This window comes from Erpetoichthys calabaricus, chromosome 2 (assembly GCF_900747795.2).
Source record: "Erpetoichthys calabaricus chromosome 2, fErpCal1.3, whole genome shotgun sequence".
NCBI lineage: Eukaryota > Metazoa > Chordata > Cladistia > Polypteriformes > Polypteridae > Erpetoichthys > Erpetoichthys calabaricus.
The window spans coordinates 324,888,869-324,914,483 of NC_041395.2; the positions used below are offsets into that span (position 1 = coordinate 324,888,869).

General features: G+C 37.0%; 2 protein-coding genes across 4 annotated transcripts in view; one reads left to right on the plus strand and one right to left on the minus strand.

Annotated features, from left to right (window-relative positions):
• The window catches only part of shtn1 (shootin 1), a 278,814-nt gene extending 276,644 nt beyond the window's left edge, over nucleotides 1–2,170 (plus strand). The window contains exon 17 of the mRNA XM_028796007.2: nucleotides 1,350–2,170. The gene's annotated coding sequence lies outside the window, so the exon portion shown is untranslated. The remainder of the gene's footprint in view (nucleotides 1–1,349) is intronic.
• A 144-nt stretch (nucleotides 2,171–2,314) lies between these two features.
• eno4 (enolase 4) overlaps nucleotides 2,315–25,615 on the minus strand; it is a 117,071-nt gene continuing 93,770 nt past the window's right edge. For all 3 annotated transcript variants that reach the window (XM_051923471.1, XM_051923470.1, XM_028796008.2), the window contains exons 10-13: nucleotides 15,335–15,530; nucleotides 3,677–3,744; nucleotides 3,164–3,281; nucleotides 2,315–2,650 (exon numbers count right to left, since the gene is read on the minus strand). In XM_051923471.1, the coding sequence (XP_051779431.1) occupies nucleotides 2,580–2,650; nucleotides 3,164–3,281; nucleotides 3,677–3,744; nucleotides 15,335–15,530 (453 nt within the window). In that variant the 3' untranslated portion in view covers nucleotides 2,315–2,579. The remainder of the gene's footprint in view (nucleotides 2,651–3,163; nucleotides 3,282–3,676; nucleotides 3,745–15,334; nucleotides 15,531–25,615) is intronic.

Genomic DNA, 25,615 nt, shown 5'->3' on the forward strand with positions numbered 1-25,615 from the left:
TTGTGGAAATATTTACAAATAGTTACGAGGGAAATAAATTGTCATAATTCATTCACAGCGTTTGTTTTGGAAAGCACACTGCTGTGTTATTGTGCTTATGGGCCTGCTGAACCCTGTATTCTCTTCGATTGTTTTGACACCTGATTTTATTTTAAAAGATTCTTAAATGGAATTGAAAATTATCTGCTGGAAGATTATGTCAATTGACTGTTCTAAATACGTTAACAAATTAAGATTAAGTCAAGTATTCTTATAACAATGCTCGGCCCAGTAGTGGTCACGTGTACCAGCCCGTTGGCGTGCCATTTGGGTTTAACTTCCGAATTGCTTCCTAATGGGCTTTGTATTGAGAACTGATGGCGATGGAAATTGTGTCTTTAGAAACAACCGCACTGTGTTACTCGTCGCTTCAAAAGAATTCGCCGCGATTTGAAGCAATTATGTAGCTTTGTGTTTTTTTATAGATATTTTTTAAAGAAGCACATTTTAAAGCGTTTGTTGCGGTGCAGATTTAAATAATAAGTTTGGATAATAAAGTATATATGTGTGAGTGTATGTGGTAGTGTAGAGCTGCGTCCATGTGCGTCTTGCATTTGCAAAGGAAAAAGGTTTGTTATTTCTACGCCGAAAAAGGAAAGAATGCTAAAACGCAACGTTCATCGGTGTGCCTGATGAAGACAATACAGCCGAAATGTCGTGTCTTTAACCTTCTTTCCTTTTCAGCGTATAAGTAACTTCTTAGTGTGTGTATTTATTTATAACGGGTTATGTTACTTTAGAACAAACAAGCTGGATCCCAATAATTTTCATCTTATTTTTTCAGCTTTGAGACATCAAGACTTATTACTATCAGGTAAAATAATAACAACAATATACTTAAAGTGCAGTCTGATGGGCTTTAAATATTTCTTTATATTCCAAAAATGGACATGAAAAATGTATAATTTATCTATCAAAAAATCTCACACGGTACCAGAAAATGTATATACACTTGATACATTGCCAAGTATATTGTTATGGTGCCAGTTCTTTGTCTTATTTTCATTGTTATTTCAAATTTTTGCATTTTTCTCACCTCCTGTAAGCTTGTCCTTTAGTATAAATACCTATCATTCATCCCAAAATGCTTTTTTTTTTGTTCACATTATGTTTTGTTGTGCGAATAAAATGCCCTGGCTGGTTACAATTAAAGTTTAACACAAAGTAATAAATGTATAGGCAGTCTTTGAAACCAACATATATAATTTATTGAACTTTTCTTTAAAGCAGTTAAGTCCACTACTATAATAAATGTCTGCATATGTAAGAGTAATACAAATATTTATTATTTTTATGTTTAATATTTCTAGAATGAATCAAGATAAATGGAGAGCAGCCTCAAAGAAGCAAAAGAAAGTGAGATGCCAAACAGTATGGACATCTGTAAACGTATCTATGGCAATACAATTCCTTAATTCCTTTTGTCATTTAAATAAAAATACAATAGTTTAAATACAAATTATTTATGAGTTCAGGTCATTTTTATATTTTGGGATCATTGATGACAGAGAGAGCCATTTGTATTGTTTGTTCAATGAAATGAAAACACATGGAATGACATGTAATCCCTACACATCTAGGATATGAATTGGATCTTTAAATCCACACATAACACTGAAAATCATTCCAATAATAACAATTCAACTAAGCTGTATTTGGAGGAAATGCTAAAATAGAGAATGCATGGCAGAAAAGTAGTGTGTTTCATTTAAATGTTTTCCTGCACTGGAGAGCACTCATACAATCCACATAGGCCTTTAGTTTTTGCAATTTTTTTTGTACAAACATTTAAAAGATATTTTTTCAATCTTTATTTGCAGAATTAGGTGTAATGAAAGCATTGACATTTCTGTTTAATTGATATTAATTTCTATTTCATGTTTAATACGTTGTTCCCTTATACCACTTTGTATAATTTCACTAAGAAATAAGGTATGTCTAAGTTTATAATTAATTATTGCTAACTAATGTTATTAGTGTTCTTCAAGAATGGCATCCATTTGCCATCCTAACAATGCTGTAATTTTAAACTGCATAATGTAAGGGTCCAAAATGTCACATTGTTAGTAATTGTTTTGTGATTTTTCTAAATAACACATAATCAATATAATAAAAGTTACTTTACAGGGAGCTTGATTTCTTAAATTATTTGGAAAACATTTAGGCAGTTTTTCAACTATGAAGTTAATTTTGTTATTTTCATTGTTTTTATTTGAATGTAGTAGTTGCTTTTTTATAAGGTGAAGATTGAAAAAGAAAAAAAAAGAAAAATGAGTTTCTTTGGTTGTACTTTATTCTGTCCATGAATGAATAACTGAGCCCTTGGCACCAAAATGCAATTCTCAGAGCAGTAAACAAACAGAACATCAAGCGCTCAGCTTGTGGCTCACCCCGCTGTTAAAGCCGTACGTCTGTCTTGTGTTGGATCACATTGACAGCCTAGTGTATGCAGTGGTTCTCTGCTAGCTTAATTTTATGGATTTAGTAGATTAAATAAAATAGAATTTTTTGGACGTGAGTTGATAAAGTCTTTTATAACTTCACGATGCACTTGGCTGAGATTCATCCACTTCTTCAAAATGCTCTGGGAATTTATGCTCAGTACACAGTCCTATAGAAATACATAAAGTGAACAGCAAAATGAGATCAGCAAGCACACATTGTACCATATGTTTTAAGAAGTAAAGGATGTATCTATCCTTTCACTAAATCCATCTATTGAAAATATTAATAATGAGCAAAAAAAAAAAAAACCTGAAAATAAACAGCTTTCTCAGTAACATGCTTTAAAACGTCTCTGTAGTTATACATTTTTGGTGCCGCCTCTAATTTTTCACATCAATTCTATATAAACATGTCACTTGACACGAGCTATTTGCAGGATAAGATTAACTTATTGTTTAACAATAGTGGATGTCCTTGCATTTCAGGTGCAATTAGCTTGCTAATTAAGAGAACCAAGGTACATTTTGCTAGATCCCTTCCTTATGATTCAAAACACAGAGTTTCTTTCATAAAATCTGAGAAATCCATTCTCCCCAGCTGAGCAATTTCTGTCACTCCTCCCTGGCCTTTGTCTCCTATTTTCTACTAGTTGAAAAGATATAAAAAGAAGAAGTCATACCCAGTGCTCCCTGCCGGGCCAATTCTTCTTCTATTGAGAGCAGCCGGCCGTATTTAGTCACTCGCTCTCCACGACATAGACCTCCCAGTTTGACAAACCTAGCTCCTAATCCAACAGCCTAAAGGTATGAGAGTAAGTGTATGTTGTTAGCTTTTTTCCATGATTAATGGGGAAATAGCATGGAAACAGTGTACAAATTACTACGCCTATAAAGACATATTTGCCATTTGGATTTAAAAAAAGAAAAAGATAAAATAGCATGAACTGAATATATAGAAACATAAACCTACTTAAAAACTATTAATCATTAAAGACCTAATCCAAAAACATGTTCATTATTGAATAATAACAAATAAAGAAGTCCATTATAGTTAGGTTTGCAAAGCTGAGATTTGATTGGTTGCATCAGCAAGGCACTCTATAACAGTTCAAAAACAGCATTAACCAAAATGTACTATTTAATGTTTCTTTAATTAACTGTGTCATTATGGAAATCCATTTTATAGTACGTACAAGATCTGAAAGAGAGTCGTCACAAGGTTCTCCATCCGCTGTGCCAAGAACATGAATTTGGTTCCTGTCTAAGAAAATGATATTCAGAGAAGTTACTTCTAGTTGTATTTTATTCTAAGAGACAATACGTGCATAAACAGCAATTTACTTAAGTCTGTAACTTTAGGCAACGTATCTCACGTTGTGTACATTTCTAGGCAAACTGTAGTCAACTTGAAAAATGTGCATCAAAATACAGGATATGCAATTCCTGCAAACGCAGTTAAAAGAAGACAAACGAACGTGTCACCCATCAAAGAGGAAAACAGTGCATCTGCAGGTAAGATGTGAATTTATTAAATCTCTGACGAGAATGACTCAATAAACTACCTTACTAAAAACACAATATGCACATCTGATATTATATAGTGACTTACTGTGTTACACATAATGCAATTAGAGTAAAACATGTGTATGAGACAATACAGATCAAAGCTGATTCCTTTCAGTTAATATTAACACCAGTAATTAATTGTCTTGATTATGATTAATTATTTTGATAGATATGATGTTGTGTCCCTAAGTGACAAATACCAATACAATACATTAGTTGCAATTTATGATATTGACTGTAAAAAGCCAAATCCTCAGGGGACAAATAAAGATCTATCTATCTATAGATATCCTGTATCATTGATATTAGTGGATAACTTTAATTATTCGTTAACATAATGTATGTTTAGTATATATATTGTTCATTTTAAAATGTTACAATATTTTTTCAGTTAATATTCTATATCCTTAATTGTACTTAATATCAAATATTTTACTGTTAGCATCTTCAGTCATAATTAACTATTGTTATACGGTAGACCAAAGCTTCTGAAAGTATCTTTTAATTATTATCCCTAGCATTCCAAGGACCAGTACCAAAGAACTAGCACTATGTTTCAAAAATACCATATGCCTTTTATTAATGTTTTTTTATCTATTGTAGCACTACATAAACACAACAAAAATTATACAATCAAAATGCATAATAAATATGTAAAAATTAAGCATCTTAAGGAGCACAATAAAAAATACACTAAATAAACTTTTATTAATGTGAAAAGTGGACCTGTTTCTCCTTTGCCAGCTTCTCCAATGTGGTTGAGTGCAGCAAAGTGTCTCATGCTATGAAGAATGAATATCTATACTGCTTCACCATAATAACACTCAAGGTTGACAAGTTAGTTTTACACAGATAAGTTGTTTAAATCTGATTGGTCAAAAGTGAACGATAAGTCAGGTGAGCTGCCAGGAAAACCGACCCGGCAATATTAAAGCCACCATATTAATCACTACTAATAGTTATGTTTGGGAAATACAATAAAGTATGTATTACATGAGAGTTATACATTTACATAAGATTTTTAAATTATGCAATTTTATTTACAGTTACTTGCTGTGGACCAGCAGCTGTAGGCTAAAAGATCATTTCCAGCCTGCAAACCAACACTTTGAGTAGAACTGCTGTAAAGCACATCTTTACTAAACATCTCTTATCTTAATTATCAATATTCTGTATTTATATAAATACTTTCAATATCAATTGATGTCTGGTAGATCAAAATTGCCTTATTATTAATCTTCTTATTATAAGTTTAAATCATCTGTCATTGTAAGCAATTAATATTTCATATCATTAGTATTTTGTCTTTTTAATTAGTTCATACATACTGTTAGATACCTTATTAATTTCAAATATAAACTGCAGTGTTACAGCAGCCTACACAGAAACAAACTGTAAGCTGTCTAAACTGAAATGTAAAGGCACATTTTCCTAATCTGTTTAAAATTAACATACTAAAAGGGCAGGAAAACATAGTCTAACCAAGTTGTATTCCATATTGTTAGTTTCATATCGCTGTTTTCAGATAATATCTGTGTTGTTAATAAAAATGATCGTGTCTTGTACATTTCAGTTAATACCCAATAGTGTTAATATCATTTAACACGTCATATTGTAAATATCACATATTGCTAATATGCCCAAATTTGAACTTCAGCTTTTCTTGTCTATCATTATCAAGTATTTTTTCTGCAACATCAAATTAGCATTTATAAAATAAGCATCAATACATTTGTCAGAACACTTAACATAATCTGAGCACCACCTCACACTATAGAAGACATCAGTACTGCCAAAACAATTAATACTTAAGTTTTATACAAGGATTAAGTTTCATTGTATTTACAATTCTTACCCATAATGCAAAGCGCACAGTATGCCTTTGAAAGACCAAAATTTAGCATCTGGCACAATCCAGATTAATAAATGAAATTACAGATGGCTATTCAGTTAATGCAGACACTCTGTGTCCTGTGTCTCTTAAATATTTGGACAAGTAATAGTTAAGATGTCTGTTTGTATGCTCATGTGAGGCTGCCAACATGAATGTCAGGTGATGCTAGCAATTCTACAAGTTATGTAACATTTCATATCTTCACTGCATCATTCCAGTTTCCAAATACTGTAGAAGTGCAAAGGTTGACGAGACAGTCTCCTGATTTTATGGGCACAATATTGTGAAATGCTGTGAAAACTGGTAATAATCACAAAGAGTGAGGACCCCAAAGAAACCTGCCATATGTGCTGTAGTGTGTCAGGGGGAAGGGGTCTAAATACACTCTTGCACCTGAGCCCATGATGTAAGGAGACATTTGCATCATGAAACATGGCAGAAAAAGACTGCTTGAGGCAGGTTTTACATTAATGTAGTTTATTGACACATGACTATTATATATAATTTAGACCACTTTGCAGAGATCTGTTTCACTTGTGACATTAAAGAGTCTTTTTTTACTGATCAGTGTTAAAAACGACAAATTCAATCCAATTATTTTGAAGCCAAATAATAAAAAAGACTTTATGATCAACAACTTCCGAATCCCACCTTATTAATCCACACCCCCCCATCTTTCACCTGGTGTATATTGCCTTTGATTCCTGTATGTCTAATGATTTTCATCTGATGATGACACCTGGCAGGTTGTCGAAAGATTAGGAATAAAAAAACTATTTTAAGATTTCTGACTCATTGTCTCCCTTTGTGAATTTCTAGCTACAAATATATATATATATATATATATATATATATATATATATATATATATATATATTAGTGGTGGCTCTTACTTCGAAAGTTCCACAATTCGAACACTAAATTCGAGAGGAATGTGATGCTTCAAAGTTGCTTCTAAGAACGATGCTTCTAAGTTCAAACGGTTAACGCTGTGAAAAGATATGCAGCAACAGATGGCACTTATGCACCAAGCGTAAATGTTATCAGTTGTATAGAGTCTTTGTGTTAGTACACCAGCTGTTGTTGACATACAGGCATAACTTGATAGCTGTACCCGGAATTAGGTCTTTGTAATTAGCAGAATGAAATTGTCCTTAATGATTTTATTCACTGAAACCTGTAGCTTCAATTCGTCCATTCTTTTTTGTGATGGATCTTGCGTTGGATACTAGGAAATAAAAAATACTAGGAAGATGCAGCTTGTGTGGCAGCCTCCGTACCCTCATCAGCACAGCAGACATGCTTCTGCCTCTTGTCCCTACGCCATCTCTGTCTCCTACCTGTCGGGATGTTAATCCATAGGGAGCCTGGATGCCCGGCTATGTCCGCTGGGATGTTGTGGAAGCAGAGAAACTCTGCTGTAACAGTCCACTCGCTGCATAGTCCTGTTTTTAGGGGATCGTGCCAACTGTAGACATTATTCACTGAACAGAATGTCATTATGACAAACAGCAACACATACGAAAGGAAGAGCACTGAGCCTTTGTGTCAATGCGCGCCTCCATATATTTAATTTTATTGCACAGTATTTACATGTTTTATTTATTGTTTTCATGTTTTAATCTATTATTTAGGGCATTTAATTGTGTTATTTTTTACCTTAAATTATGTGTATTTGCTGTTTAAGATTATCAAAATGAGTATTGTTTAGTGTCTAGGAATGGATTAATTCACTTACCATTATTTCTAATGGGAAAAATTGATTCAGACTTCAAACAATTTAGAGTTCAAAGAAGCCTCCTGAAATAAATTAAGTTTGAAGTATGAGGCACCACTGTATATGCAAGAACACGTACAGTATTGTTATTATGACTAGCTGTCCAGGAATTGTAAAACTTGTAGGTAGAATCTGCCCCTGGATCTACTGCTTCAAATGTGAATGGTCCTGTACCATTTGCTAGAGGGCAGGAATATGAAAAGCAACTGTGCTGCTAACCTAAATACTTTTAAAAAAAAGTTCATATGCCAGAGCTAAAGAAGTCTCTGAACTGATAGTACACAGTTAACAGTAAATAGTGTCCAATGTCTGCAATCCTCGGCCAACATCTGTTTGAGACTCTCCTTTAGTTCTTGAATTCTAGGACTAACACATTTTAAGCTGTCAGACATGATTTTTGTTATCCTTGTGCCACTAACACCCTGTGTTAGAACCTAAGTTACTGTGTAAAGTGATTTATCTGATATAAAAAAAGACTCTACCCAAAGTTACAGTATATATCAGTGTCACTTTGAAAATCAGATGCACTGCTGTATTTTCCTCTGACTTGTAATAAGGAGTCTGTAGAATCTTGCAGATAGGAGCTATATTGGCGTAGGCAGTCTAAAAAATCGAAAATAGAAGGTTTAAAAGATGACAGATTGGTTAAATAAACTGATCATGCGCATCTTTCTTTATCCTCTGTTTATTAACTAATTGTAGGTTTTATGTGACAAGTTTATTGTGATTCATACAAAACAGATAATAACAGATAATAACTAATGACTTTTTTCGATGAGATGTGCAGTTTTGAATGAACACATTCATTTGTTTGCCATATTCAATCTAAAACATCATGAACATATTTTATAACTAATTATAAAGTGGACTTAAAATAAGCAAGAAGTGGTCCTGGCTGGATGCCATACAGCATTTTACAGGCCTAGGCTGCAATAAGAACTCTTGGCATCGCAGCTGAATTACATACTGTATGATGGAGCCATTATTTTTCACTTCTGCATACAAAGCATTTGTAACCAGCAGATAAAAATGAATGTCAGCCAAAAATAAATATGTATTGAGAAAGAAGAGTCTCAAAGAGTCAGTGTGGTGTGTAACAGTGGACTTTTTCAGGGCGTTTATAGCACCCAGCTTTCTGTGGTCCAACATTGATCCGGAGGCTCTTGGGCGCTTTGACGTGATATGTCTGGTAACTTTCACATTTTATTGCCGGTTATTTCTAGTTTAGACTCATCAAAAGCTTTTTTCTTCAGCATGATTCTTCATTTTTTAGATATAAAAACAATTACAATCTTTTTTTTTGTTCTTTATTTCGCCTTATACAATTTCTTGTATTATGAATTTGTTAGTTTTCGCATACCCCTTGAGGTCAGAGCACAGGGTCAGCCATTGTACAGTGCCCCTGAAGCAATTACAGGTTAAGGGTCTTGCTCAAAGGCCCAGCAGAGTAGGATCTCTTTTGGCAATGACGGGGATTCGATTTTTTACTCAGTTATAATTTTAAAGTAGTCAAAGAATAATAAAGGGAAGTGTAGTTTATTATGTTGGGCAACTATTATCTTGAAATAACTTGTGTATGATGTAATATGTTCCGTTAGACTACTGCAGAAATGTATGTGTTGTGCTGGTGTCGAGAGACCAACTAGCAAAAGCTCGGCTCCAGGCCAGAAATGGGACTGGAGAGTTCGGTGCAAAAATATTGAAATTGGCTTGTGACAATGTGGCTTTTAGGTAGAAAAATATGGAAATTAAGGAATAAATTGAAGACAAGGATAAAAATCAGTTTAAACCATTTTTCTTATCAAGATCTGTTAGAACTTCTAAAATTTTGAACTAAAAGTGTTTTTTCAGTCTTCCTGTCAAGATCTGTTCAAGATCTGAAACTTTTGAACTAAGGTGGTCTTTGTGTTACAATCTGCCTGAAAGATTTGAACCTCTGGAATAAGCAGTTTTTCAGTCAAGATAGGCTCAGAGATTCAAAGAGTTTTATTACCCAAATGTTATGCTTTGAAATTGCTAATAGATTATTTAATCCAAATGATCAAAGAGTGAAGCTTATAAAGGTATGAAAGTAGAGATAAAAAAACTAGAACTAAGCAAATATCTCATATATATTTCTCTTCTGGTTCGTCCTGCTTCCTGTTCAAAAGCATTACTGCCCACACGCAGCCGACACGGCATTTCTCGATTGCTATTCGTCCTCTTCCAAACCCTTCCCCACACTGCCTGCGGCTCCTCTTCAAAACCGGTCCCGCCCACACGCAGCCGACACTGCATTTCTCGATTCCTATTCCAGCTCTTCCAAACCCTTCTCCATGCTGCCTGAGGCCTCCCATACACCCCCACGCTGCTTTTCTCAATTTCTATTCCTCCTTCGGACTACTGTACCTTGTTCCCCGCTCCTCTCACATGACCCCATTGGTGTCACGTCCCCGCCCTATATCTAGCCTGACTGTGTGACCTTTCACTTCAGCCATGTGTGTGCCTGGGAGTCTTTTCCGTAGCCTGCTACAGAAAGGTACTCTGTCGACCATTGCCATTGGTTTCGCTCCTTGCTATTGATTTCGCTCCTTTGTATTTTCGTTATACTGTGACAGTTGTTTCCTAAGCCTTTGTTATAAAATGAACGACAGTATCTTCTCTGTCGACGGGTTTTTGTACAACGTCATCTCTATTCTGGAATCCGGCAACTGCCTGTTCCTATCAGTGGGTTATTTCTTGACAGAAACGGTTGACAAAGGCAATGCACTCTCACTACAACATAGATCTTTCGACTCATTATCTGTCATCTCCACCAAAACACCTATTCATAACTGCGTCTTTCAAGAAGTATTTATTTCTTCTTGATTTCTGAATTCCTTTCTCACCGTTTTCCAATCCTATTCTTACACCGCCATATGCTATGGCGGGCTTTAGCTAGTATATATTATTTGTACAAAGAAATATATATTTTAATTATGTGTTATGAATTGTTAAACATGATAGGAATCTGTTCTAAAGTTCAAGGGGGGACAGAAGTTAGGAAGTAGGAGGATCTGCGCAACTTGGAACAAATATTATTGATATTAACCAAATGGAAACTAAACAAAACACAGATCACCCTGAAGACAGAGAGGGAGGCCTCTGAACTGGCGTAACAATATTTTTTTAATATTATTTATATTTTGTGTTTAATTCTTAATGCTTAAACCTTAATCTTTGTATTTTATATCTCTACTTTAATAAATAAGATTACTTCTTTTAGTATTCATTTGGTGTAGATCCCCTACCTGTTTCTGGTCTCAGTAGTTCGGGGTGGGGTCAGATTAGGGGTTTCTTTGAAGGACTAAGCAGGGTTAGGGATGTTAAATACAAGTCTGTGAGGTAACAGCCTGCAACAGGTAACCAAACCTATTAAAGTCTCAACATCATGTGTTAGGAGATCTGGAACTGCAGGGTAGACCGTAAGGGGCCCTAAGGTCACCATTGCCTCCATATTTCTCACCCCTTAGCCTGGGAAAGGGAGAGGTGGATAACTTGGATATCCCTCCAGGCCTAGATGTAGGCACAGGTTAATTGAGTAGCCTGTATCATGAGGTAATCCAATAAAGAAGACGGACTGTTACCAGAAATAGGCTGCATTGTTGGATGTAGACACTGCAATAGTATTATAGCCTTGTGTTATTTATCTTAGATAGAAAAGATTCTGACTGGGAACTATTTCTAAATGAGTATTTTTTTTTGGGGAGGCATAAAAAAAAACAAACATAGGAGGAGGAGAAGGGCTTGGCAGGAGTGATGGGTAGTCAATTGTTGGTTGATGTTATTGTTGCCATTATTCTGTTAAGTGAGTTTAGAAAAGTAAAGAATAAAGTAACTAGGGGTACAGTAATCCCTTGCTATATCGCGCTTCGACTTTCGCGGCTTCACTCTATCGCGGGTTTTATATGTAAGCATATTTAAATATATATCGCAGATTTTTCGCTGCTTCGCGGGTTTCTGCGGACAATGGGTCTTTTAATTTCTGGCACACGCTTCCTCAGTTGGTTTGCCCAGTTGATTTCATACAAGGGACGCTATTGGCAGATGGCTGAGAAGCTACCCAACCACAGCGCGTGTTACGTATTAAATAAAACTCCTCAAATGTATTGTGAGCACGGGAGCTGTTCGCACCCCTAGAGGATATGGCCACTCCTCAAAAAACGCTGAAAGATTACCTTCACAGTGCTCCCTTCTTTGCTGGGCTTACATGTGGCTGCTTTGCAAGCGATATGCTTCCCGCATGGTGCTTCGCATACTTAAAAGATCAAACGGCAAGTATTAATTTTTGATTGTTTGCTTTCTCTCTCTCTCTCTCTCTCTCTCTCTCGCTCTGACGGAGGGGGTGTGAGCAGAGGGGCAGTACGCATACTGGCCTAGAGGATACGGACGCTCCTCTAAAAAATGCTGAAAAATGCTTGCTCCCTTCCTCACAGCTACTTTGTCCGGCAGTGCTTCGCATACTTAAAAGCCAAACAGCCCTATTGATTTTTGACTGTTTGTTTTTCTCTCTCTCTCTCTCTCTGACGCGCACTCCTTTGAAGAGGGAGATATGTTTGCATTCTTTTAATTGTGAGACGGAACTGTCATCTCTGTCTTGTCATGAAGCACAGTTTAAACTTTTGAAAAAGAGACAAATGTTTGTTTGCAGTGTTTGAATAAAGTTCCTGTCTCTCTACAACCTCCTGTGTTTCTGCACAAATCTGTGACCCAAGCATGACAATATAAAAATAACCATATAAACATATGGTTTCTACTTCGCGGATTTTCACCTTTCGCGGGGGGGTCTGGAATGCAACCCCCACGATGGAGGAGGGATTACTGTATACAAAAAGTATTGTCTATAATATTATCTTAATTGTTGTTTTAACTATGTGTGAGCTGACATTAACCACTCCATCATGTAGCCTAGTTTCGCGGGGTCAGACATGATTCTCAAACGAGAATACACATCAGGAGACATCCCATTCAAAAGTTTGTAGTAAATTGCTGTGAAATCCTGCGCTTCAAAGTCTACACACACAGGGTTTCCTAAATACCCACCCCTAATTCTTCCAGGGACCACAGGAAGAGATGTGAGGCAAAAGGAAAGGAAAGATGCATAACCTGGAGGGCAAATATAGAATTCTGTCAAGTGAAAAATCGAAACTCTAAATCTTTGTCAGAAATACGGGGAGTAAAAGTTATTTTACCAGAAACACTAACTAAACAGACACCACATTTTTTGTTATTTCTGCACCTTTATATCCACATCCCTGTGATGCCACCGGGGTCTTCACTTGCCACTCCAAATCAACTGGTCCCAGCTACTATCTGCTCATTTCAGTCGAAAGAGACCCAAAAAAATGGGAAGTTCAGAAAGAGCAAGAGTCCAAGATATCTCAAAGATGTTCCTCATGGAAGAGACACTATAAAAACTCTGGCTTGTAAAGACAATCCAAAGTTCTGGGTTGATTACCAACTAATGTGACAATAGCCACTCCACAAAAAGCCAGTGCCTGCAATATACAAATGGTAAATTAATTCAGCCTTTTAACAACACTTTCTGGATGCAAACCAAGGTCAATTATAGAACTCGTGGGTTTAAATAAATCCTAAGAATAGGCATTTATGTTCAGAAAACATCTCAAAAAAGGCAAAAAAAACCAAACAGAGATAGAGTGATAGAGGTGTCTACTACCTTTCATCCTATGCCACTGCTGTAGATTAAGTGAGCTTACAAAATGTAAATATAACATACATATTGATTAATTTTGCCAAACAGTAAGTAACTTTTTCAGTTATCTATTTTCTGAATATTTACAGTATACTTCTTATAGTTCAGTCAGGGCTATTGCCCTGGCTTACGTTTACGTAATGAATATTTGATTTTTTTGTTGTTTATTAAGATTCCATGTTTTGTTCTTTCTGTTTTTCATTTGCCTTTGTAAGATTGTGTTTTTCTTTGATTGTTTTCTTTAATTATTTGATTTGTGAGTATTGTGTTTTGTGTATATTTTTCTTGTCCTCCTATGTACTCTGTATTCTCCGGGTGGAACCTAAAAAGGTAGGACCATCCTGATGTCACTGCTGAAGGACCGCCCTCAGCCTTTGTAGTCAGAAGCTGAGAATGTGTCCTCCACTGGTGCATTGACCTCTAATTATTGGATTTTCTAGTTTAATTTTTTTGCTTCTGATATTGTTTTTTATTATTATTTTGTGTATTAAGACTTGTTTCCTTAGAATTGCTTTAAGACAATCCCTTTTTGCTCTTTATATTGTAATTTTATACTTTTTTTTACCTTTAAGGATTCTGTCTTTACAAGCCAGAGTTTTATGTTTTTTTTTATTCATTTTTGTGAAGTCTTGGACTCTCTTATTATTTATGAATATTGAAGACCGTAATCCATTTTCTGCATTTAGTAGTCTGAGACTTACTTCATCTGGAGTAAAGCTATTTTTGGACAGGTCAGTGGAGGCTTACTTTCAGAGGCCTCACACCCTTTACACCCTGTCCATGACTCCAAATCATAATAATACAGTACTTACTGTATGTGAGCACTGGAAGTTCTAGTGACTCGCTCAAAGTACTGGGGACTAAATTTCAAACTGATCACAATGTACTATTGTAATGTCCTATACAAGTTCAATGCAGTTGTTTCCATGTGTGCTCTGTAAGGTTAGCTTGTGTTTCTCTCATTTATTTTGAGCTGATTACATTTTTTGTTAGCCTAACTTTTATTGGGGCCAGGCTGGATGTTGGATGAGTCACTGTCTAAGCTGATGCTCCTGTATTCAGGCACTCCTTATGGTAGCCTCCTGAAGGGAGCTGGGCAATGGTAACATCCAATTTCAGTCTCAGTTACTTCCACAGCTGATGCCGCTGTGTTTGCAGCAACCTGATGAAGTAGAACAGGCTCATCCATAGACCGCTGCGAGGTCTCCTTGGACATTCACATGCTGTGGTTCACTCATCTTACGTGTGTTGCTCACATCCTTTCACATTATCCCGGACATTACAACTCCACAACAGATTATCAGCTAGTTGGAAAAGCCTAAGAAAAACTAAATTGCCATTTCTTTGAATGTGAAAAAGGAAGTGAGAAGTGATAAGGTCCTGGTAAAATCTTAATTAAACATTATTATGGTTTACTTTAATGACTTATGTTATTAGACTAATTCTGTCAATTTTCTTTTTTTATGATGTTTCAACAAAATGGGGCTCATTTTTGTGGCCAGGGAATGGTTAAAATTGTTTTATATTTAAATTAATTCTAATTAGATGTTTGAATTACAGAAATTTGCTTCATGAAGGGGTTTTCAGGAATTGAGTTATTTGGCTAACACTTGAATCATTATAATGTGACTTTTAAGTTTGTAAGGACTTTTTTTGACCATATTTAATGCAGATATCCTACATTTACTTGTACTTTTGATACTTAGGTATGCTTACTATCAGATAATTTACTTTGTTCAGGTGCAAATTTTAAAGTTTCTTGAGCCACTTTACAGAAAGGTGTCTCTACTTTTACTCAACGACGGTTGTTAGATACAGGTCATCAGTGCCCTGCACCATTAGCCAAACACGAAATTCACCAGACATGAGGAGTCTCTTACCTTTCAGTTTTGTGGTCATATGAATCAGGTCTGAGATAGTGGTCTCGTTAGTGTGTCTGAGGACCAAACCACTGGCCTGCGACATGATCTGGTCAGGCTCAGCTAGAAGGAAGCCAATAGATTTCGATGTGCCTTCAGCAAACAGGTAACATTTAGACTGGACAGCTGTGTACAGGGATGTCCACTGCTCCTTGTCCTGTTAATAATCAGAGAATGCTTTTGTTATAAGAGGACATACATATATTTGTTTGCCTAAATTACTTTATTAATAGACATTTATATTCAAAGTAACCATGAAGGGCCCATTCAAGTACTAAGCCAGGAATGTTAAACTCAGTTCTTGGATGGTGCAGTCACTACACGTTCTCACTCCATCCACTTTCTTAGTTACTGCTACTAACAGAACATGCTTTGCTGCCATTGCTTAAATGTACTCATCTTTTAGTATTCTGAAAACTAAATTGCTTGTTTTTCCTTAACTACCTCCTGTTGTGAAACTATGTTTAGTATTTAAGATGTTCTGTTTTTGGCACATATATAATGGTGGTGTTATTTTGTCTTGATTTTAAATTAATATTTTCTTCTGTTGTCACCATTTTGCTGCCTTGAGGATCATTACAAGAACTAAAAAGTACAACCACATAATTCCTGTCCTGCAGTCCTCACACTGGCTTCCAGTTAAGCATAGGGCTGATTTCTTACATGTAAAGCCTTAAATGACTAAAGCCCAGTTTACTTATCTGAACGTATTATTCCTTACAAGCCATAATTAGAGGAGATCTCAAGATGCCTGCCTACTTAAGATTCGAAGGATTAATACAGTAACAGTGCAGTGATCTACCTGCTTATATCAGAGATGCTACTTCTGTCCCCAGGCTGAAGACTCGCGACTTTAGTCTATCATACCCTGTTCAGTTGTGCATATTGCATCTGTTTTGTTAGTCATTGTAAAAAATATATATATCTCATATAATAATTATGAATCATTAATAACCCTCCTCTATTCTGTTTCCCTTTTTGGTGCCACTGCTGTACTACAAAGATATTTTCCTTGGAAGACATCTGGGATACTTGGATCCTTAGAATCAACAGGTAGAAAGATTCTGTTGTCAATATGTCAAAATGAGAAGGGAAAAATCAGTGTATAGGTGGTACTAAAGTTAGAAAACCAGAGACAAAAAAAATATTCTTTACAAAACCACAAAGCAAGTTTGTTATCCGTGGATGAAAACATGGCGAACTGGGCAACATTTTAACCTCATTGCTGCAATTACCTGTGGGACATGACCTCTGGGGACACACCCACTAGTGACAAGAAGGCTACCAAGACAACACAAAACAGCATGGTGGCCAGAAACTAAATAAAACCCAAAACATATTACATAACTACCCTTCAATGATGTGGCCATCAGGCTTAGCGGGCAACCAAGCATGAAAGCAGAATAAAAGTCAGTAGGCTTGAAGGGCATTAAACCGGACCCTGGAGCAATTCTTGGGACCGTAGCCCTTCCAGTGAACAAAATATTTAACTGCCCAACCTAACCATCTTGGATCCATGATGGACTTAACTTCAGATTCTTCAGAACCATCTACTATCGCCACCAGAGGGACAGAACTTGGAGAATGACATGGATTAAAATGAGAGACATGGAATGCGGAATAGGTCTAGAAATGCACAGGTAGTGACAAACTACCAGACACTGGACCCACATAGCGTGTGATAACATAAGGGCTGGTAAATCCTGGTGGTAGTTTACACAATGGAATCTAAAGATGTATATCCCTAATAGTCATCCAAACCCTCTGCACAACCAATAATACAGGGGCGGCCTTACATTTAGTGTTAAAGGAGCACTTGGCCAGTAGACCTATACTTTTTAGATATGCATGAGCCAGAAGCTACTTAGTACAAATAAAACTGCTATTCACTGCAGCAGTAATTTTTAGACATCCCAAAATTGAATTTCTCTTCACAGTCGAGGTAGATGCTTCAGGTGTTGGTGTAGGGGCTGTATAATAGCAGTCTGTTATCAACATGAGTCTGAATCTGATTTAGTGCAGTTATATACATTTTTTCAAAAATATTTAGTCAGAAATCCAAAGATCAAAAAATAAGTATTCTTCATAAAGGCACAAAGTAAAGTTTGTCATCCAAAGCTTGGAAAACAATGCGGTGAACTGGGTAACCTTTTAACCCCATCACTGAAATTACTACTGGGCCACGACCCCAAGGGGAACACACACCCCGTAGCGATAGTAAAGCTGCCTAAACAACGGAATACAATATGGCAACCAAAAACAAAACAAACACAAAAAATACAATCCCTCTGTGCAAGTTAGCTTTTGACTCAGGTAGGCTCTAGTTGTCCGTATTTGCCTTTTCTGGTTTTCAACTTTGATTCTACTTGACAACCATTTTTGTTTTGCTCTCTGATTTTTATGTGCATGTTTCTATTTTTTCACTTCTGGTATTTGTCTTATTGGTGTTTTGTTTCTAATTTCTTTCACCTACATTGGAGTTAGGAAGTATTCCTTCACTTTCTGCACACATTATTGTGTTGTAGATTTCATTTTAAATCGATGAACTTGTCATATTTGCCCATCGAGTTACACTCTATAACCCACAATAAAAAAGTGAAAACATGGTTTCAGAAAGGTTTGCAAATTTTATAAAAATTTTAAAACTGAAGTCTCTCCTTCATAGAAGTAACCATGACCTCTGATGTTGTTTTTTGGTTATGACTTTATGCCATGATTTTTGTGTTCTATTTTTACTGCTTCATTGCCATTATGGTTTCTTATGGGTACATCAATTTCTTCATGTACTGTTTGGATTACGACCGGGTTTGCATGGCCCATGATGTTATAACAGCAATGGAATAAAAGGTCACCAATTAGGGCACATCCCTATCTATACTCTTAGAAGTTCAAAAATTCTGCTTGTACTTTATTGATGACTTCTTTGTTCTCGTTTTCTGAAGTCTATTCTTTGATTCTCATCTAAGTTCTTGTTGCTCCATGTATTGAGTTCTCAGCTATGACCTTTGCTTGCTCTCTGATTACGTCTTTTCTCCTGATCTTTTTGCATCTTCTGCTATCTTTTCTTCCTCCACACAGCAGTATTTCAGCCTGAACGTCCTCTTTTGACAATGTTTTTGCAGTTTTCTATCATCTCCCAGTCTTTTTGTGCTCACAACAGTCCATGGGTGCACTACGTGTCACCTTAAAACTATTCGTTCTCCTGGTCGTACTTGTACTGACATTAAAGTTCTGGCACACAATCTTTCTCTATGTAGCCATAACAGCTGCTTGTTAACATTTAGGACTGAGGTGCTACGGGTCACAAACATTTGGATGAGGGGGTCCCAGTTCCTAAAAGGTTGCATTGGCTTTAGATTTTTGCTACATGTCGTTTTATAAATCAAAGTCAACTCTTGCTGTAAGTGATACATGTTTATTTCATTTGGAGCCATCACTCTGACACATCTAACATTTCTAACATTGTTTATGCCTCTTTCATCCAAATGTTTTTTGACCTTGAGTAGTGCAGCACATAATTTTCACTGCCAGCTGGCAAAGGAATAAATAAGAAGTACATATTTTGGAATCTTAAAATGTGTGTCAATTAAAAGTAAGGCAACAAAGTCTGCTTCATTAGCAGCAATTATTGGCTACCCAGCCTTCCATGAACCTGTGAACTAAACTATGGGCTTTGTGTTCCACTTATCCCATAATTTTGAGTGAACCCTACCCCAGTGAACACAACATGGAGTGCTGCTTATTGTACTCTAAAAATGTGAGACCTTTTTAACACACAAACTATGAGCAACACATACCAAATCAAAGCAAACAATTTGTATATCTGATGCTTAGGTTTTCTTGAGGATAGTTTATATTCTTCCTCCAAAATGCTAATTTTTAAACTGACTTAAAAATCAAATGAACTCATCATACTATTAACTGTTACAGACAGTATATCAGCATTACATACTCAAAAAAACTTACCATCCTCACAGAATGTAATACAGAGCCATGCTTGTATTGTTGGCCTTTGAAAGTGGAAATGAGCAGCAGGTTGGTCACTTTTATTAATCCTGCTCAGGCTGGAAGTTGTACCCTTATACAGTGCCCTCCATAATGTTTGGGAAAAAGACACATTTTCCTTGATTTACTCCTGTGCTCCACAGTTTAAAATGACAAAATAAACAATTCAGATGAGTTTACAGTGGACACTGCAGACTTTCATTTCAGGGTATTTGCATACATTTCAGTCACAGCATGTAGAAATGACGACAGTTTTTCTCCACAGTCCCCCCATTTCAGGGCACCATAATGTTTGGGACACAGCAATGGCAGGTCTATTAAAGCAGTTGTCATATTTAGTACTTTGTCACATATCCCTGCCATACAATGACTGCTCATAAACATCAGCAGGTGCTGAGGATCTTCTCTGGTGCTGCTCTGCCAAGCCTCTAATGCAGCCATGTTTAGCTCCTGCTTGTTTTGGAGGCTTGTCCCCTTAAGTTTTCTCTTCTGCATATGGAAGGCCTGCTCAATTGGATTTAAATTGGGTGACAGGCTTTGCTAGACAAGAATCTTATATTTTTTTAGCTTTGAAAAACTCCTGTGTTGCCTTAGGACCGGTTTTTACTTCACACTCATAACGCGTATGGGCACACATCATGGCTGCCACAACATTCCCAGCATTCATTTGACGTGTCCTTTGCGCAGGTCCTCAGAAATTAACGCAACATGTGTGTGAGTTCCAGTACCAGCAAAAAGTTGGGGGACGCAGTGTGATAAACTTGGAATGTGATAGCAGGGTCTCTGTTTACTATCTACATGTGACAGAAAGCCGCTTTGTGAATCCTATAGGATCGATGTGCGTGCTTCAATGTTTGATGAATGGTTCGATGTGGTGAGGCAAAATGTCGACATAAAAATGCATTTGTGCTGCTTTCATATTCAAGTGTCGCATATTCCCCACCATAATGACACAATACATTTTAAAGGTCTCGCATACCATCTTCTGTGCCATCCTTTTTTTTTTTTTTTTTTTTGCACCCTCACAACAGCATCAGAATGTGCGGCGATGTATTTGAGCCACAGAGGAAAAAAAAGTTAGGGACACAGCGAAAAAGTGTATTTTGTGATTAAAGTGGAAATTTTGACTTAAATTTCAAAATGTCCACTTTAATCTGGTAGTTTATTTTATCATTGAAGTAGACCGTTATCATTGAAGTAGACCGTTGTAAATGTCATCTTAAAACCGACCCAGTTGTTAATCCCTATGTGCTTCTGGGGCTTCCTCCTGCATTGACAGCAGCGGCAAGCAGCAATCGCCCCACACAACACATTAAATGTATGCTATTACAGCTTTCTGCACATTTACAATCCTTAGATTTATACTTGATATCACTTTCATGATGAAATGCATTAAACTATGTGAAACCTCGGTTCACAAACGTCTCTGAACATGTACAAATAGGTTTACGACCAAAAAGTTTGCCGAACTTTTGCATCTGTTTACGACCACACACTCAGTATACGAACAAGCCAGTTTCCCTTCCCTTCCAGTCTCTCCCTGTGCATTTCCTGTGCAACGAGCAAGAGAGAGAGAGCGAGAGAGCGCGACACACACATGAGAGAGACACACACACACACACACACACACACACACACACACGCACGAGAGAGAGAGACACACACACAGGCACGCAAAAGAGAGACACACACAGGCGAGCGAGAGAGAGAGAGGCACACACACAGGTGGGCGAGAGAGAGACACACACACAGGTGAGAGAGAGAGAGGGCTGGACACATAAGGTAGGAAGGCAGTTAAAGAATGCACTGGGCTTGTTTTTGTTTTAACTTCTGTTTACAGCGATCGGTTCATAGAGTGTATTGTTGCAATGTTACTTTTCTTGGTGGTTTATTAAATTACGGATTTTTTCAAATGTTCATTTTTTTCCCTGTGCTTAAAACTCATTAAAAAAAAGTATTTTTAGCCAGCGGTTCGTAGCGCCATAGCGCAAACTATTGCAGTGTTAAGTTTTCTCTGTTGTTCAAGGTTTTCTCAGTGTTATTCAATGTTTTTACATTTAGTTTACTATTACGCTGTGCATTCTATGGTTTAATTAACTATATTTGTCCTTAAAAACTTAAAAAAATATATATTTACACACAGTTCGTATGGTCTGGAACGGATTAATTGTATTTACATACAATCCTATGGGGGAAATTACTTCGGTTCATGACCAAATCGGGTTACGACCAGAGTTTTGGAATGAATTATAATCTGGCCATCCTGGCTTTTCTGTCTAACTAGCGGTTTGCATCTTGCAGTTGGGCCCTGTGTTTCTGTTCATGAAGTCTTCCTTTGACATAAACACATCTTCCTCCTGCAGACTATTTCTGATCTGTCAGACTGGCATTGGGTTTTTTTTAACCATAGTCAGGTCTTCCTTAGCCTACTATTCCCTTTACAATTACTGAGCTCACCAGTGTGTTCTTTCTTCTTCATTATATCCCAGACAATTAATTTAGGTCCTAATGGTTTTATTCTTGTTTTTCAGTCCCAAACATTATGGTGCCCTGAAATTGGGGGACCATGACGAAACAGTTTTGTCATTTCTAAACAATGTGACTAAAATGTTTTCATATACTCTTAAATGAAAGTCTACAATGTACACTTTAATCACATCTGAGTTGATATTAAGCATTTTTTAATAAATCTGGTTTTATCTTTCTCTGTTCTTTTAGCTAAAAAGTTTTCCAAATCCTAAAATCACTGTTTAGAAGTGAAATTGGTCTCTATAATGCACATTCTACCAAGTCTTTTTGGGAAGAATATGATGTTGCTTTACATTCTAAAGTATAAAATATAAACTGAGAATATTACTTGATTCCACCTACATACAGACATTCTCAAACCCAATTAATACAGTTAAGGGCTGGGGTGGGAAATGAGGAGCAAAACTGGGTATGCAAGAAGAAGGAGCATCTTTTGTAATGTTTAAAAAGTGTACTTTTACAAAATTTGTTTATTTCTATTTTATGCTAAAATAGCTTGTTATGTTACCTGGCCACTGAAAAATGTACCTTGTCTGTTAAGCTGTTCTTGCATTTGCAGGTGAATTACCTGATTATTTTGATAATTAGTTTAAGTACAAAGTGTTAAATGCTCTGAGGCAGAGTAGTCTAGAATTTTAGGAACTCTTCTTGGTTGAGCATATTTGTGATGATATGAGATGCAGAACTGTTATCGCAACGCACATATTGTTTCATAGGCTGTTTCTTGGTTCCCCATTATAATATCAAAGTGGGAGCTAAAGCAGTTTATTTCATAAACCAAATTTTAATTTTATGGGCTCCAAAAATGGCTGATTTTGAAAAAGTATAGCTATACAAGTTAAGAAAAATAAGCTGATCAGAGAGAGAAGAGAAAACAAACTGAGAATGCTCTTTGTTCACTTCAAGCATCGCAAGAAACAAGACTGATCCTCTAGTACTACCAAGGTGTATGGTGTGCATCATCACACTTTATTTATGCATTCATTTATTTTGCTATTGGAATAAAGCTAAACATTTTATTTTTTAAGCCTGCTTCCATGCACCTATTTACTCTTATCACCAGGGTTGGGAACTGAACTCCTTTCTCAGCTAGATCAACTTGGGGTAATGGAGAGAGAAAACTCCTAATTGCTATGTTACAGCCAAGATTTGTCTTTATTATTCAGTATCTATGTATTGTGTTTGTAAGTTCTCCTATGTTTCTTGTACTTTCTGGTGGAACCCCAAGATGTGGGACCACCCTGAAGTCATTGCTGAAGGACTACCCTCAGTCTTTATATTCTGAAGCTGGGAGCAGATCCTTCACTGGTCTATTGACGTTTGGGGTGGGCTGTTCTTAGTAAGTATTTCTTTTTTGGATTCTGGCTTTTTGCTTTTGTTTTGTGGTTTCGGATTAGGATTTTAAATTTGGAGTTGTTCACTTTTGATTGCCTTTTGGGCAAGTTCTTTTATCTTTTTTGCAATTTTTTGGTCTTCTTTTGTTTACAGAAGCATATTCTTCCTTCATAAAACTCCTTTGTGGAATTGTTCCTCAAGTCAAATGATTTTTGGGACTTCTTTGCTCTGAATTGCCTTTTAGACAAATCATTTTTGCTTCATTTTTCACTTCTTTTGTGCTCCTTTTTTACTTTAAAATAATTATCCTAAAGTTTTGCTTTGGTCTTGTCCTTCCTAGCCAAAGATTTTTCATGGTTCCTCTCCTTAGAAGGGCATTTATGTGCATTTTTAGCATATCGTTGGAACATGAAAAATATCTTGAACTTGTGAAACCAAAATTGTTTTATGTCCCTATAAGTCGAAGACAGCCAGTAAAGTATTGGGGTCAGACTGGTGAGGCTAGGGAAGGCCGTGAGCCTTTTAGAGGCCTTACCTCACTTTCATTATTAGAGTGCACTCAACACAAGACACCAAAACAGAAGCTGTAGTGGCAGTCATACCTGCGTGAAGTCTGAGGGAGCTGCTGGCAGAAGGTAGCCCTGGGTGCAAGTGCATTGCAACTATGAACTACATAAAGGGTGCTAAGTTGAAAAAGTAAAAAAGGACTGACAGAAGTGTGTCGTATATCTGTATGTCCACATCACAGAAAAGAATCAGTGCACTGGAAAAAGGGGTTTATGTTTTAAGGAGAAGCATCCCCAAAAGTCTTTCCATACAACAGTGTGCAGGGTGGTAGTCCACCACTGGGCACATACAAGTGGAACTGTCTCTTTGTTCAGATAGCAGTCCTCACTGGCCTCTCAAGACACTGACTTTTCCCTGTGCAGATTTTAGAAAGCAGCTGTCCTAAGGCCATGGCGCATTTCATGATATTTCCTGTGATTTTCAGTTGCAGACTTTATTTACATAGTCCTAGTGATAGTTGGTGGCAGTTGCAGTGTGACCCCGTGAGCACCAGTCACATAGCCTAACATATACAGTGACCTAATAATGCCAGCCTGTAATTCACCTTCTTTGGTCTTTAGTTGTATGGATGTGCATGAAAGAGGAATGAAGGTCAGTAGGAAGAAGACAGAATACATGTGTGTGTAAATGAGAGGAAGGTCAGTGGAATGGTGAGGATGCAGGGAGTAGAGTTGGCGAAGGTGGATGAGTTTAAATACTTGGGATCAACAGTACAGAGTAATGGGGATTGTGGAAGAGAAGTGAAAAAGAGAGTGCAGGCAGGGTGGAATGGGTGGAGAAGAGTGTCAGGAGTAATTTGTGACAGACGGGTATCAGCAAGAGTGAAAGGGAAGGTCTACAGGACGGTAGTGAGACCAGCTATGTTATATGAGTTGGAGACGGTGACACTTACCAGAAAGCAGGAGACAGAGCTGGAGGTGGCAGAGTTAAAGATGCTAAGATTTGCATTGGGTGTGACGAGGATGGATAGGATTAGAAATTAGTACATTAGACAGTCATCTCAAGTTGGATGGTTGGAAGACAAAGTCAGAGAGGTGAGATTGCGTTGGTTTGGACATGAGCAGAGGAGAGATGCTGAGTTTATTGGGAGAAGGATGCTAAGGATAGAGCTGTCAAGGGAAGAGGAAAAGAAGAAGGTCTAAGAGGATATGCAGGTGATGGGTGTGACAGAACAAGATGCAGAGTACAAAGATATAGAAGAAGATGATCGTCTGTGGCAAACCCTTAGGTGACCAGCCGAAAGAAGAAGGAGGAGGAACATGCATGTTTTGAACCTCGCAAACAGAAGAGAAGCTTGTCTGCCTGTTCTCTCATGTTTTATGTAGGGACAGAGACTGCTGCTCAACTCGGCATGCCTGTTAAACTATTAACTCTTCGTACAGCACTAGGTTAACACCTCAATGACTAAAGCCAAAATCAAACCTCTTTGATTTTATTGTAGCGAGTCATAGGCTAGTTGGAGTGTGTCACTGGCCATGTCACTTTAAGTGACTTTAAGCTGTACGTGAGCACGCTACTACAACTGAAAATTAGTGGAGAGGTCATGTAAAGTGACATAGTTCTTTAAATTCTGCTATTCCTCTCCATGCACAGGATGACCCCTCAGATTCGCTTTTCTCAGTGGCTAACTTCACCTTTTTAATTTAAAAGCAAATATCCCTGCCTTCACTCTTTCCTAATGTCTGCTTGGCCGTTTTCTATTTGAAGAAGGTTCAGCAGCAAAATGACATGCAAGATTCCTCAAGTTCTGTAATATCACAATACTCCAGATGAGGCCTCCAAGGAGGTCCTGCTGAAGCTTTATAA